The sequence below is a fragment of the Manis javanica genome, chromosome 11, assembly GCF_040802235.1.
Source record: "Manis javanica isolate MJ-LG chromosome 11, MJ_LKY, whole genome shotgun sequence".
In the NCBI taxonomy this organism is placed as follows: Eukaryota; Metazoa; Chordata; class Mammalia; order Pholidota; family Manidae; genus Manis; species Manis javanica.
In genome coordinates, this window is record NC_133166.1 from 111,220,784 (window position 1) to 111,236,545 (window position 15,762).

At 60.4% G+C, this 15,762-nt stretch overlaps 1 protein-coding gene across 5 annotated transcripts in view; it reads left to right on the top strand.

The window, feature by feature from the left end:
- Positions 1–621: 621 nt before the first annotated feature.
- Positions 622–15,762, top strand: part of OSBPL5 (oxysterol binding protein like 5) — a 56,430-nt gene continuing 41,289 nt past the window's right edge. For 2 of the 5 annotated variants that reach the window (XM_073217310.1, XM_073217311.1), the window contains exon 1: positions 13,778–13,946. Coding sequence is in view for 1 of the 5 variants with exons in the window: in XM_073217309.1 (XP_073073410.1) it covers positions 4,581–4,934 (354 nt within the window). In the remaining 4 variants the exon portion in view is untranslated. Of the gene's footprint in view, positions 733–4,565; positions 4,935–13,777; positions 13,947–15,762 lie in introns of those variants that run through there. The other 3 variants (XM_037011453.2, XM_037011452.2, XM_073217309.1) reach the window with 3 other exon arrangements.

The window sequence follows — 15,762 nt, forward strand, 5'->3', positions numbered from 1 at the left end:
TGGGATAGCTTAGAAGAGTTAGTGTCTTTTCTCTATGAGAGGGCATCGGGGTCTAAAAAGGTCTCTGAGGGCAGAAGAGAAGGGGGCTCTTATGAAGAAATCCACAGGGGGTGGGCTCCAGCAACAGACTCCTGAGAAAGAGGTGCTGTTAGAGCTGTGGGGTGCACGCAGGGGTCCTTTTTAACACACGAGGACAAAGGAACCTAGACACCTGGGGTTCCTCGGGTGTTCCCGGGGCTTCTGAGATTGCAGGAAATGGTGACAGTTCCTTGGCTCAGAAAGAGAGAGGAGGGACCCCTCACTCCGGCCAGGGTGGGCTGGAGGCGCACCGTCTGGGACCGCGGCATCTCCCCCACCCCTAAATTCAGAAACCCTTCCAGCCTGACCCCACTTGCCCCCACCCGTCCCAGCCTCCGGCCCACGTGGGGAGGAGCGGCCCGCCCCTGGCCGCCCACTCCTGTCTGGGGCAGGGAGCCAGGGTCCGCCGGTGGGGGGTGGGCGTGCGCGGCCAGGCAGGGGCCGGGGTCCTCGAGGCCCCACTCCCGCGCGCGGATCCCGCCCGGGTTTTGCGGCCGCCGCGCCGCCCCTCCCTCCCCTCCCCTCCCCCCTCCCGCCGCTCCCTCCTGCCCTCGCCGCGCGGTTGGATCAGTCTTCTGGCATTTCCTGCAGCCTAGCCGGGCCGCCCGCGGAGCCCCCGCGCGCCCGGCCCCGGCGCACCCGGCCCGTCGTACGGTAAGGGCGCGGCGGGCGGGGAGGCCGGGGGAGCCGGGAGGGACCCGCCGGGAGGCCGGGGAGGACCCGGGGAGGGGTCCCGACGGACCGCGGCGGGAGGCCCGGGAGCGTCCTGCAGGCCACCGCGGCCGGTGCGGGGGTGGGGGAGCCCCGCGCCGCCGCCCCCCATCCCCGGGCACGGGCGCGGCCCGCGGCCCCCGACAGCGGCGGACGCTGGGGAGCGGCTCCCCGCCTGTCGCAGCGGGAGCCCGGGTGGCGCGGGGCCGGCCCCGCGCGGGTGGGGCCTGGGCGTGGGGAGCCGCCCGCGCAGCCGGGCGCCCCACTGGACGCGGCTTGAAGGAGCGGGGACGGGAGGCACGGCGTCTGGGTGCGTCCGCCCGCGGAGCCGGGTTCGGGCAGCCAGCGCAGCCCGGCCCGGGGGTCCGAGACGAGAGGGGCGGGTGTGCGCGGCGCGGGTGCCGGGTCTGGCCTCCGAGCTCTGGCCTTGGCTCCGAGGGTCCCTGCCTGTGCCCACAGAGTGGGGGGCTGCCTGGCCGAGAGGAGGGTGGGACGTTCGTGGGGGGGGGGGTGTCAGCAGCCCCTGGGGACCCTTCCGCCCACCTGGGCTCCAGGCCCCGCCCCACCCCGCCCCTTCAGCTGGGCTGTCTGCTGTCAGAAGCCAGCTGGAGTTAGGGTTTGGAGTGGCTCCTGGGGGCGGGGACAGGTCCCTCCCAGGGCGAGGTGGGCTTCTCAGACCCCACCCATTCTTGGGCTGAGGCAGGCCTGGCCTCGCTGGAGCATCTGGCTGGATTTCTGCTCATTTGCCATCTTGGGGTCTTACTAACTCACTGCTCTGTCTGCACAAGAAATGATTGATATGTGTGATTGCCTGTCTGCCTGAGCCTGTTCAAGGTGCCTTTTACCGGCGACCTCTGTGATCTTCTCCCTGGGTACAGCCCCCAGGCCAGGGGCGGTGACAGTCACAGCTGGGACACGGGCACAGCCCTTGGGTCAGATGGGTACAGCCTTGTGTCTGTGCCCCAGGTGGATTCCGGTCCCAGACGGCAAATACCCTGCCCCCAACCATAGTGGGCTGAGGGATCTGTCCACTGCGCTTTTAGCCACTTCCTTGACTGTGTGGGGCCTTGTGGCTCCTTGAACTTGGCAGGCTTTGCAGGCAGCAGGCAGTCCAGGGGCTGCTGACGTTTCCTCTTCAGGCTTCAAGCTCCAGATCTGCGGTTCCTATTGTCTGCTGCACGTGTGTGCGGCAGGGCACAGGGTGCCAGGGAGGCAGGCCCTGAGTGTTGGCCTCGTCTGCCGTGCCAGGCTGTGTTTAGCAAGGGTGACAAAGTAGATGGGCCAGGCCTGGGCCTGGGACCCCGGTCCAGGTGTGTAGGTGTGGAACCTGGCTGTGCCTCCTGGATGCCACGTGGCAGCTCCTCCCTCCTGGGCAGGGCACCGGCCAGCCCGAGCTGGCCATGAATTCAGAGGTCTCCTTACGGAATGCCTAATGCGGTCCCACCCCCTGAGGATTGTATTTTCTATGCTTTGAATGTCTGAGACCAGTTCCTCTCCTGAGATCTCTCTTCCTGGAAGCGCCCGAGCTGGGATAGTTATCTGACATGCTGGGCTTGAGAGAAGAAAAAAAAACTCCATGACAAGCCAGCGGCTTGGAGACTGTTGGTGTGTCTGGCAGCTGTGTTTTTGGGACGTGGGCTTTCTGCTGATGCTGAGGTTAAGCCGGTTTGGGCTCGCAGGCACACTTACAGACGGAGGGGAGCTCACCCGAGGCTGTGACACGCTTGTTGCAGGCCCCTTCCGCGTTCATGCAACAGGTGTGCAGCCGCCCTGAACTGTCCAGACCCAGCTCACCGTTATGCTGGGATATATGGGGCCTGAACCCAGGACGCGAGACTCAGGGGGGCCAAGCACTGGGGTGCACGGGGCATGGCAAGAGGATCCCAGTCATTCTGATATAAAGGGAGCTGTCAGATGCAGTTCCCACCCTGTGGCCCACAGATCACGTGGGGCAACTGCCGGGCTGCTGGCAGGAGTGGCAGGGACCCAGGTGACACTGGCCTATGTTGGGTGGTGAGGCACAGTGCTGTGACCTAACAGCTGCCAGGCGTGCAGCCTGGGAGGTGCAAAGGAGCAGGTATTTTTTTTGCTGCCAGATCCACCCCAGACCTACCAAACCTGCAGGTTGAGGAAACAGGACTTAGAACCAGAGGCTGAGCTCTCTGAGGACGTGCAGCTGGCCCTAGCTGGCTGGGCAACCTTCGCCCCACTGCCTGCTCATTCGGGGAGAAATGTGAGCAGGTAGTGGAACCTCCCCAGGGCTTGGTGGTGGCAGCTGAGTAGAAATTTGGATTTTGGATGACATTTTCTCTTAGTGTTACTGTGGTTCCAAGCCAGGGCCCCGGGGAGCGTGTGCACGCACGTGTCAAGTTGGCTCATGCTGGCATCTGTGCTTAGGAGAGTGGGCACCAGCTGGGTGGGCAGGACCTGCCCCAGTGAAAGCCAGGGCTTGTTGTGTGGCTCGGGACTGGGACACAATGACTCCAGCTCAGAGTTCTTTGTCCAGCAAGGTAGCGGGAATAAGCCATCCAAGGTAAGGAATGTCACAGGACTGAGGGGTGGGGCAGCCTGGGAATGCTTCAGGAATCCCCAAGTTGGGGATCACAGATCCCTGGGATGTGGGGACAAGGTGCTCAGTGACCACTGGGAGGGGCCTGGGAACCACCTGGCCAGGCCCCTGCTGGAGGAACAGGGTCATCAGAGAATTGCCCAGCTTACCTAGGTCATGGAGCCTGTGACAGATGAGCCCGTGAGCAGCGGCCTGGTAGGCCAGCTCTGAGGGCCTGGGAGACCCACAGGGCTTTCGTTGCAAATGTCAGGCCAGGGCTCCCCTGAGCCTCCCAAGCGGGCCTTGTATCCCCTCTTCTGTCCAGGCCTTGCCCCTGTGTACCTCCAGCCCCCGGCTCCGGCCTGGGGACCACTCTAGCATCCAGTAGGATGCCATAATTGCCTCACCTAGCCCTTCTGCCACAGTGATAGCCAGTGTGATATTTAAGATATAAAATCACGTAACTTGCCCTCTTTGAGTCCTTAGTGATTCAGGCTGATCTCAGAGTAGTTCCAGATTCCTTTCTGTGCCCCTCTGGCCCTGCCTGCCCTTGTCAGCTGCCCCACCCCCACCTTCCTGCTCCCCGGGCCTGAGCCCCAGGCTGGCCTTTGTTACTCCTGGGCTATGCCCTTGACATCCCCTCTGCCGGGGTTAACACTTAACACCCCAACTCAGATGTCCCCCATTCCTGACCAAAGTGTCTGTCCTAAGGCAGCTGTGTCCTGTTTTTCTAGCAATATTGACCCCTATCTGAAATTATCTATGTTTTATATTTGTTTAATTGAATCGGGGAAAGCAGCTGAACCAGAGCCAGACACACCGCGGGCGCTGTCAGCACATGTGGGCTCTCATTGCCTGAGCGGGTGCTTACGGCTCTATTCCCAGAGCCTGGCACACAGTAGGTGCTCTGTGCTCGCGTGAAGCCGTAAATTGATTTTGCCCAAGAAAGCCAGTGGATTGAGACCAGGTGCCCCAGCCTGCATCCCACCCCAGTGCCTGGCTTCACCCGCACTGGCAGGTGGGACGCCCCTCCAGCTCATTCTCTGCTGTCCCAGGATGGTGAGGACTCAGCTGACCGCTCTTCCCAGGAGCCCTGTCATTCCTGACGTAGAAGCAGTGTGCACAGTACCTTATTTTATTTGGGGTAATGAAGTGGACTAGACTGCCCCGCCCCTCTGACCCTAGTCGAAACGAAGGACGGAAGGGGAAGTTGAGGCCCCATATCTGAACAGTGTCCAGACCAATGATACAGATTTTTACAAGGTTTAATGAGAACAGGAGGGCATCGGGGTTACCCACTCCACAGGCCGCTGGTCAGGCTGCTCCTTGTGAGCATGGGCGGCGGGGGGCACGCTCCCTTGTCCCAGCGCAGGGGAGTTCGGAAACCTGGGGTAGGGCACGCCTCCACTGCGGCAGGCCCCAGGAAGGAGGGGGGCGCCGGAAGGGAGCAAAGCCCGCGGGTGCGCGCGGCCAGAGGCAGGGGCGCGCCTCTGTCCCTTCCCTGCAGCCTGCCGCAGCCACCAGCGTCCTCGGCCGCTTCCCCGCGAGAAGGGCGGTCCTGCGGCGGGGTGCGGCATCGGTGTGCCCGCCTATCGGGGTGAATACGGCGCGGGAGGTCGCTTTACGGGCCCGGGCAGCTCGGCAGCAGCGGGGTGGGGCGGCGCGGCGGCACTGCCCGCCTATTGGGGTGCGTGCGGCAGAGTCCATCAGAGGGCCGGAGGCTGCGCGTCCCATCCCGGCCGCGTTGTGCCCGCCTATTGGGGTAAATGCGGTGCCGTCACTTACGGGGCCGGCGCAGAGGGGAGAGCCCCTTCCCGGCAGGCCCGAGGGAGGGGCGCCCCGCCCGCAGGACGGAGCCCGCCCACCCCACCGCGGCCCCCCAGAGCCTGAGGTGGTGGGCGCCGGCCGGCGGGTGCATGCCAGGTTAGCGAGCCCCGGAGGAGCCGCACGCCCTGGTTCCTTGCGCGTTTTTGTACCTTTTCTGCGTTGCGAGAAGCACCGGGTGCTATGATCTCAGTGGACAGCGGCGGTCAGCTTCTCATGCTCATCTCGTTTGCTGCCAGTTCTCAGCCACCCCGATGTGGGGAGGCCGTTACACGCCCAGGGGACCATTGGGGGTGGGCCTCTGGGGTGCGGGTCAGGAGATAACGCGGCCGGGGATGACTCAGGGGGCCAGTTCCCACAACTCTGCCACGGGCCCTTGAGCTAAGCTCTCAGGTCTCGGGGCCGGACTCGGCAGGTCCCTCCCGCCAAGCCCTGCTCGCAGAGGGGAGCCTTGGGTCCCGCCAGCCTCCTCTGCAGGGCCCGGGCTGCGCCCTGCGGTCAGGCGGTGGCTCAGCCTGGGCTTGGAGCCACGCACACGCCCGGCTGGCCCAAGCCCCAGCGCCCTGGTACAAACCCCAGGGCTTCCAGACTAGGAGAGGCTGGGTGGAGGTCTGAAGGCTTGATGGGGTCAGGTATCACGATGGACTGGGGGTCCTGGCAGAGGAGGACGGCTCAGGGGTTCCCCACCCCAGCGCTGGGGCCATTGGTTACGTCACCGCCTAAAACTCCATTTCCCCATCTAAATCCGAGCCCACGGCAGTCCAGTGAGGGGTCAGGAGATGGCCTTATACCTGCGCATCGGATACACACAGGCCGCCTGTGGGTGACTGGCATAGCTCCTGGTGGGTAGGAACAAGACCTCCTTGTCAGCCCAAGGCAAGGCGCACAGTAGGGCCTTAGGCATGCTGGGAGTGAGCTGGGGGTAGCTGGGACTTCTCATTAGAGCCCTAAATGAGCCAGAAGTCTAGTGAGAGTCACTGCCACACCCCGGACTGCACCCCCCCAGCCCCCAGCTGGCCTTAGATGGCGCCCATCTCCTGGGTGAAAGCTCACCCAGAGGAGGGAAGGGCCAGTAGGGCCTTGCTTGGGGTTCATTCTCTGGGTTCAGAGTCTGTCCCCCAAGCCCTCCCCACACTCAGGCTGAGGGTGGTCAGCCCAGGGCTTCACAGGGACTGCCCAGCTCCCACTGGAGAGGGGAGGGGACTGGGGCCCCAGCAAGGTGGGGTCATTGTGCTGCATCCCTGGGCCTTTTCCCACCTGTAGGCTCCCCCTGAGGCTCCCGGACCCCTGACGTCCTGGGGTCCACACGCCCACTCCCAGTGGTTGGGCCGGGGCTCCCGTGCACCGGGGCTGCTGGGCCAGGAGCTAAGAAACACTCTGCCTGAGGCCAGAGGTCAGCAGAGGGCTCGGGTCCAGCCCATCCAGCTGGTTTATATCCTCAAGTTCGTCGAGCTTTATACAGAGTAAAGTTTCCACTAACTGTTCAGAGACAGAATGGTTGGGGGTCTCTCTCCCCCTTACCCCCCAACTCAGGCACCCACGTGCGGCCCTGAGAACCTTCCTACGTGTCATTGGGTCCAGCCTGCTGCTGGAGGGAATGGCCATTTCCTTCTCTCCCCCCACTGCCTTCCTGGAGGAGGACAGGCAGATGGCTCTCCGACCCGAAAGCAGGCTGTTGACGTGGACAGTCCAACAAAACCCTCTGTGCCATACAGAACCACATGCCACCCTGTGGCCTCCTGGAGCAGAGCCAGAAAGCAGCCCGCTCTGGAGGGGGCCCTTGTCCCTCTGGCCCACCCACACTGGACAGCTCTGAGGCCTCAGTGCTGGCTCTGAACCGCAGCCACCCACCAGAAGGGCAGGTCCCTGCAGGGCAGGCCAGGGCTGCCTGGAAGAGAGCTGGCACTTGGTCCCACAGGGCTGGGAGGGTTTGGGATATATGAGAAGATGCCACCTTGCCCCAGAAATATAAACGTTTAGCCCGAACAAGCAATCCCGAGAGTGAGACTGCCGGGCTGCAGGGCCTGTGGCTGGTCCATCCAAGTGGCCATCGGGTCATCATTGCTGGCCCGGCTGGCTAGCTCACGGAGGCTCCCAGGAGAGGGAACAGAGGTGGTCTCCTCTGAGGGGCAGTTTCAGTGTGCAACCTGGGTGTGTGGTGGAAAGGAGCTGCTAGGAGCATGTGCTCTAGGCTTGAGGCTGTGCACCCCAGGTCCCACCCCACCACCGTGCCCTGTGTGCCAATGTGCTGCCCTCTTTCCAGTGCACAGCCTCCCTGCTGATGGGAGGGGAGTGAGTTTCTCAAGCCTGGGCAAGGCCGCCTCTGCTCTGCTCTGTCAGGCGCTGTCCGGTGGTGGAAAGGAGGGGAGGCTGCCTGCACCTCTCTGCCTCAGCACCTCCCTGCCTCAGTGCATGTTGTTCCCTTGCCTGGAAAGCCCTTCCTTGGGCTCCATCCGGTGCGCTGACTCAGCACCCAGGCCAGCCAATACCAGATGCTGGGCAGCCCCGCTGCTGCCCGGCCGCTTCTCTGTGGAGCCTGGGGTCTCCGGGTGACCCTGCATGAGCTCGCGTCAGCCCTGTCTGGCCTTGCTCTTTGTCACATGGGGCGGGTCTCCCTGTGCTGGCTCTGGCTTCTCCAGCCCCAAGCCCCGGCTCCTCTCCCCTCACTGTGGAGACATCACTTGTGGGGGGGGGCCAGTGAGCAGCTGCTTCTGTTTGCTTGGTTTCAGTGTTTTGTTCTGCACAGAGGCAGCCGGTCGGTTGCAGGAGCTCAGTAAGCTGTATACCCTGGTCTGTAAACATTGCCCCTGTGAAAGCTGCTCCTGGCTTCGGGTGGTGGGGGGAGTCTGTGGCATGGTGGTTAGAATGTGGGTCTGCAGACTGAGTTCGAATCCCCCGCACACCCTGACACTTCACTAGCCGAAGGGCCTGGGTAAGTCCCTCAATTTTCTCCTCTGTGTGATGGACCCTCACAGCTGGGCCTCCCAGGCCAGAGGACAGGTTTGAAGGGCGATCTTCCCGCAGCGAGGGCTGGGTCCCCCCAGTCTGTTGCTTTAGGCTCTGCCAAGCCACTCAGCTCTGGGAGAGAGGGGGACCATCTCCTTATCAGATGAAACTTTGATTAATGATTAATGATTGTGAAACATTTAAACACAGGAACCACACAAAGGAATAAAACCTGTCCCCACGTTAGCAAGCTCGGAACATCTGAAGCTCTGTTTGCCTCAGGTTTAAGAGCTGACGGACCCAGTACAGCGCGGGGTCCTGGTCACCCTCCCTGCGCCCCCACATCCAGCCTGGAGGGCCTCCAGGCTGACATCCCGGCGCTGTTTTTATGCTCTCACTCTGAATGGTTGACTCCACAAACAGATGCAAGCTCCTCTGGCTTTATGGCAAAAGTTATATGCCTGCTAATGTACCCTCTGTGGCCTTCCCTTATTATAATTTTAGATTTACAGAGAAATTGCAAAAATACAGAGACGCAGCCTTTTGCAACTTCTTTGAGCTGTACAGTTACGAGTGACCGCCCCTTGTCCATTTTCCTTGCTTTCTATAAATAAGTCACAGTTTATTTCCATCCTCTGGTCAGGGGACATTCGGGTTGTTTCCATTTTATCCCTGGAGTGATTTTGTGTTTGCGTCTCTTGGCCTCATAGGCTGGAGCTCCTCGGGGGTGGGCCTGGTCAGGGCTGCCCTTGACGCCCCAGCGATGCAGGGGTTGGGGGAGTCGGCCTTTCTGCTTGAGCAGATGGAGCGAAGGACACATGGCTGCACTGTGGGTTACTGAGCTTAAGTCACAGAGCTCGTACACTGAGCACCCTCCCAGGACCCGGGCCAGGGTGGTGGGCAGGGGCTGTGTCTCCTGGCAGGTTGAGGTCCAGCCACACTGTCTGGGGTCCAGACAACTTTCTTAGCAGGTCTGTTGACTGTCCTGGCCTTGGGGGCCCCAGCCATCTCCCTCCGACCGGAAGGATCTCAGGCTCTCATGTCCCACTGCAGGGGAGGTCTTGCCCCCGCCCTGCCATCAGCCCGGAGCTGCAGGCCAAGCCCCGGCTCCCAAGGGCACACAGTGCAGAGATGTACACGGGCTTCTCAGTGACCAGCATGTCCTATCAGTTGCAAACAAGAAACGTAAATAACATGGTGACTATAGAGGATCACAAACACTGTGTCGTATAATTGAAATATGCTGAGAGTGACATAAGTGTTCTTACCAAGATAAAAGATAAATGTGTGAGGTGATGGCCGCGTCAACTACAAAGGGCGGGAAGGGGACCTCCCATACCGTGTAGGTGCATCAAACCGTCCTGACGTGTACACTTTAATGTCTTACCATTTCATTTGCCAAATACACCTCAGCAAAGCTGGAAAGTAAAGTGGGCTGGAACTGGCCTGGCAGGGAGGGCGGGCCCTGCTGAGGGGCCTGCAGGCTCTGCTCAGAGCCAGTTACAGCACAGAGGGCCCCGGGTGAAAACGCACTGCTGCCGGGCCAGAGATGGGGCATGGGGGTGGGGGGAGAGGGGGGCGGGCGATGGCCCAGGCCCTGACTGCGGTGTGCCACATGGCTGTGCCTGGAAGCAGAACTCCAGGCAGGAGGGGCCACCCCGGCATGGGTCTGTGGGGCACAGATACAGAGCACCATGGAGGACGCTGGCACACCAGCTGTCTGCATGCCAGGGACAGCCTGGGAGCGTCCACAGTTGCCAGCTAGGCACTGGCCCAGGCAGGATTTGGGCCCCTGTGCCAGGCATCCGTCCTGGGAGAGAAGCTCCATCTCCCCCACCCCCAAGATGTGGCCAGGAAGATGCCCCTTCTCCCACAGGTGCTTGGTGCTGACCGGCCATCGCAGGGACCCCTGGCTGCATGGGTGTGTGGTCAGCTGGGGCTGCTAGTCCTGGGGACAGGGGCTCACACTGCAGTAATGTACCGGCTCTCGGGCCTGGGGCTGGAGGCCCAGACCCGGGGTGGGCAGGGCCGGCTCCCCGGAGCCTCTCCTGGGCGTGCGGACGCCGTCCCCTCCCTGGGTCCTCACGTGGCCGTCCCTCTGCACGTGTCTGTGTCCTGACCACCTCTTCTTCTTTTTCTTTTCTTTCTTTTATTTTATTAAGGTGTCATTGATACACACTCTTATGAAGGTTTCACATGAAAAACACTGTGGTTACTACATGCACCCATATTATCGCGCCCCCTGCATACCCCACTGCAGTCACTGCCCATCAGTGCAGTGAGATGCCAGAGTCCCTGCTTGTCTTCTCTGAGCTGCACTGTCTTCCCCGTGACCCCACACACACCATGTGCACCAATCATGACACCCCTGCATCCCCTTCTCCCTCCCTCCCCACCCACCCTCCCCACCCCTCCCCTTTGGTAACCGCTAGTCCCTTCTTGGAGTCTGTGATTCTGCTGCTGTTTGGTTCCTTCAGTTTTGCTTCATTGTTATGCTCCACAGATGAGGGAAATCATTTGGTACTTGTCTCTCTCCGCCTGGCTTATTTCACTGAGCATAATGCCCTCCAGCTCCACCCATGTTGTCCTGATCTCCTCTTCTTATAAGGACCCCAGTCCTATGGGATCAGGGCCACCCTGTGACCTCATTCACCTTAATCACCTTTGTAAAGAGCCCACCAGCCCACCTCCAAGTGCACTCACACTCTAAAGTGCTGGGGGTCAGGACTCCAGCAGAGGAACTTGGGGAACACAGGTCAGCCATCACAGAGGCTAGTGGGAGGCCCTAGCCCCCAGCGTGGCGGGAAGGCCCATCTGGGGAGCCCCAGGCTGCCATTCTGCGTTGTTCCCGTTGCACGCCTGCAGGAGCAGAATTCCGGGGTGGTCAGAACCCTTCCTGCTCGTCAATGTGTGGAAATGTTTTCCGCTTCCCTCTCTTGAGTCTTAGCTGTTTTATATCTGCCCGGGTGCCCTGGCCCAGCCAGCATTTCTGCGCCCTCACCTGGGCTGGAGCTGGAGGCCTGCACCCTGCACGGGCGTCAGCCACACAGCAGCCGTCACTTCCCTGGGTCTGAGCTCCTGCTGTGGGTGGGAGGTGCCACCAGGCAAGCTGCCCAGTGCTTGTGGGGCCAGCACAGCCCTGCCATTGGGCCCTGCCGCCCCGCTGGCCCTCCTCTCTGGGTGCTGGCACCCCAGGCCCAGACCCGCCTCCCGGTCTCTACTGCACAGGGGTCTGCTCAAGCAAACAACCCCCACAGTGGCCCTTTGAAAGCCAAATGTGGGCTTTCCTTCAGGCTGGGTGGAGAAGGGGTCTGTTGCCCTTTCTGTGCTGGCAACGAGTGCCAAGCCTTCAGAACCTGCCAGGGTCTGCCCTGCCCTGCCCTCTACAGTGTTGGCTGGGGGTCCTCCCCAGAATCCGCAGCCCCGCCAGAGGCTGTTAAAGCAGCCTGCAGTGTGTGGGAGGAAGAGGAGGGGACCCCAGGGAGGGCTGGCCTCCTGTGGCCTCCAGGTCTGGAGCCTCCGCTCTCCGAGCGCTGCCCTGCCGAGAACTCCAAGCACAGTGAAAAGGGAAAGGAACTCTTTTTGTCTGTCTGTCACTCTTGGAGCCACTGGGGGCCACCACTGGCCCTACTGGGGGGACTCCGCCAGCTCCTGCCCCCTCTGTCCACCAGGGCAGCAGCCTGGCTGGCAGTCGGTTTTTAAACCGTGGTTTTACAAATGGGAAGGGGAAGACACATTGGCAAATGGCTGTCTTCCTGCCCTGCTCATTATTTTTAAACTGGTCTGCTTTTCAGTTTATTTTTAAATCTCGAAAGCACAAGGGACATGCTGTTTATCTCCAGCTCCCTGTTCCCCCTACATGGCCATTCACCTCCCAGGCCCAGGCCTGGAGTGTCATGCCTCTGGCTGCAGTAGAAATAGCCTCGGGGAATGCTTGGCCTCCGGGACCCACTCCTTCAGGCCACAGGGGTCTTTCCCTGAGGGGGGGCGGCTTACCTTGCTAAGCACCAGACCTCTAAAAACATTACATATCCGGTGGAAATCTTTCCAGTATGCATTTAACATACCATGCTTTACAATCTTAAGTTATAAATAAGAAACAATTTAACCCTTTTCATGGCAACTTGGGTCATAACAATGATGAACTTTAATAACGATTAGCATTTTGTTGAAGGCTTTTAAAATGACATCTTTAAGCCTTAAGACAACTACGTAGAAAGGTCTGCTATACCCATTTTACAGATGGGGACACTGAGGCTCAGAGAGGGGAAGACACCTGCCCATAGTCACCCACCAGTCTGAGACAGGCCTAGGGTTGGAACCAGCTCACGACAGGGTCTCCTGCCCGAGATGTTGGCGTGACACCTGCTGCCCTGGAGCCACAGTGCCCTCCCCAGGCTGATTTGTCCCTGTACTAAATGGCCCCCGACTCCTTTCCTTAAACTTGTTGGAGGGGTCTCAATTATTTCCTTTTTTAAAAAACTTGTTTCTGCTTCTAGTCCATTCATCTAGGAAACCAGATGCGTAGGGTTGTTAGAAATGCGTGCAATGCGACAGTAAGTCAGCGCTGAAGGAGGGCCTGAAATGTGTCAGCGAGTCCTGAGCAGGCTGGCAAATGGAGACATTGTCTGATGCTGAACCTGGATGCTTGGAGGCTTTTTTCTTTCTGTGTGCTTGACTGTGTTCTGCATTCAAGTTCAAAATCCCAGGGGGACGCTCATGGTTATAAGCAACTGCCAACAGGTTGCACCCACCGGAACCTAGACCCTCAGCATGCGATACAGACATCTGTTCTGTTCAAGTCAGGACAAGCTGCCAGCCACCGGGCAGCACTGTCTCCGGGCGTGGAAGCGGGCTCCGAGACGGTCCACGCCTTGCTGCCCAGCCAGTGGCACAGCCCCAGCTAGTCCAGAAGCCCCTCGTGGGGCAGACACTGGTGTTTCAGATGCACGGGAAGGGAGAGCGGGGAGGGAACGCAGGTCAGGGACTTACAGGTAGATGTGTGCAAGTGGGCAACACACTCAGGTCGGACCCCAGGTGAAATCATGAAGAAGGAATTAGGATCAGGCTCATGTGGGCGGGCTGCGGGGCAGTGACCAGGGCTCCCCCCGGACAGGCTTCTGGGTGGCCGGGCCACTCGGGTGTTGGACCTGGGCGCTGTCATAGAGTGTTTGTCTAGAAAAGCTCAAAGCCAAGCATCTCTGTGGTTTTGTGTATTTACATTGTATTTTATAGTCAAAAGAGGTTTTTGAAAAAAGCTGCTCTGGGTGGGATCCTGGGATGAGGAGCCCATGACAGCCAAGGCCGGGTCCCAGTCCGCTCTTAGCTGAAGGGAGCCCAGGGCCTGCTGGCCAGGATGGGGCCCCACACTGGCAGCTTCCACCTTTTCCAGACCGCCTTTGCTGTGTGGCTGTGCCCTTTGCCGCCAATACTATTATTTTAACACGTGGCTTTTTAAATCCACTGATTTATTTTTACTTAAGTAAATTTCTACCTAGAAGAAACTTTAAGTCATTGCTGCAGTGAGAAAATCGTACCACTTGTAATACCCAGCAGGAGCTGTAAGAAGGGGGGATGAGCACACATGGGTTTCATTTACTACTTCGTAGCTCTCGGGCGCTCTGCCTGAGGAGTTCATTTTGTCCCCGGCCGCTTTGCTGGGAGGCAGCCCTACCCTGGGAACAGAGAGATTAGGGGTGACGGAACTGCGCTGAAGACCCGGACTCTCCCCCCTTGACGTAGGCAGGAGGCTAAAAGAGGATGTAAACGAGAGAGGCTGTCTCCCGGAGGCCGGTGATGACTGACACCACGCTGAACCTCTGCGTTTCAGGAAACACAGGTGATGCACACAGTCCGAGTCTGCTCCGGAGGCCGCCCCGGGGGGCTGGAGAGCCAGGCCCCCGCTAGGGTGGGGAATGGGATAGGGGGCCTGCTGCTGGGACCCTGGAGACCCCTCCCGGGGGCCAGGCTGGCAGGTGCTGAGTCCTGGTGGTTCTGGAGGAGGGGCTGCAGTGCCCGTCTGGGGCTTCTCCTCAGCCCCACTTCTCGTGGGGAGCAGGGCAGAGGGCTGGTCTGTGTGCGCCTGGGTGGGGAACGGGCGGGACGGTCCACGTGTTTGCGAGGGCCAGCCAGGTCAGCCTCATGCGGGGCCACCATCCCTGTCCTCCCAGGCACAGGCCGAGGCAGAGGGTCCTCAGCCCCATCCTTGGGGGCAGAGGGAGGGAGCAGCCACTCACCTTTGTTCAGCCCAGTCTGCTCTCAGCTTTGAGACCGGGGTGGGTGTCCTAGGGTGGCTGTGACCAAGGAACACACACAGGGCAGCTTAAAATGGAAACTGATCCTGTCCCAGTTCTGTGGGCCAGAGTCCAAAATGAGGGGTGGGCAGGGCCGGCCTGCAGGCTCCAGGGGAGGGTCCTTCCTGCCTGTCAGCCTCTGGGCTCTCCGGTGTCTTGGGCTTGTGGCTGTGCCCTCCAGCCTCTGCCTCCATTGTCACCGGGCGTCTCCTGTGTCTCTGTGTGTCCTGCTCTCTTCCTATAAGGACATGTCATCAGCCCTTCTCCAGTGTGGCCTCATCTTCACTCGGTTACATCAACAGAGGCCCTATTTCCAAAGAAGGTCACATCCACAAGTCCCGGGGCTTTGGATGTAGACATAAATTTGGGGGGCCCCCCTCCATCCAGTGCACCCGGGGAGGGGGCCACAGAGGGCAATGGCTGGGAGCTGGATGCTACTTCCAAAAAGGACACCGTTAAGAGCTGGGTGATGGGAGGGGATGCAGTTCTGGGAACATGGGGTGACATCACAGACCAGTCACATCCTCTTTCCAGCAGTCTTGGGTGTGGGGTGGGGGGCTGCCTTATTTTGCAGACAAGGTTGTTGAGGCTTCCAGACAGACAAGGTGCCCAGGCAGTCGGGGCTGAGATGGTAGCGAATGCTGGGTGCAACCACTGGGGAAGCCCACTCCACAGGGGAGGGGGGTGTCCTGCTCCGCCCAGCACCAGTGATTGTCCAGTGAGCTTTCACAGTGCCGCACCTGCTGGGCACACACCACTGGCCCTGGTGTCCAGGAGTCCAGAGACGGCAATCTTGGCCTCCTAGCCCCTGACCTGTCCCTGAGACAAGAGCCCCTCCTGGCCCATGCACCCTCCTAAGGCTTTAGCCACACCTGGGCATTGGGCATGCCCACTCTGGGCTGATCATCACAGTGCCTCTGAGGACCTCTGGTTCTTCCCCAGCTGGGGCTGCAGGGCTCTCAGCTCATCCCTGGCCCTGCAGAGGGAACCTGGGGAGGGAGCAGCTTTGATTGCATCATGTGTGTTTACCTAGAAACCAAAAACATTCCTTAAAAAGAGCTGTCTTTAAAAAGCACAGGGGAAATGGCCCCGTATCCTTCCCAAGGGCCGTGGGATTCTGGTTCCCGAGGGCAAGGCCTTGCTGCCCTCTCAGGGGGGCTGCCTGGGCACACTGTTCCGTAGCAATGGAGCCCCTTCTGCCCAGATCCCAGGGCACTGACGCCCGGCCAGCAGGGCCCTCAGAGGACCCTGGGGCAATGCTACTGGGAAATGGCAGCTGATTGGGTTCAGATGCCGGGATCACCCCTAATTTGCTGTGTGTGCACATATGTGTCTGCGTGTGTGTGTGTGTGTGTGTGTGTG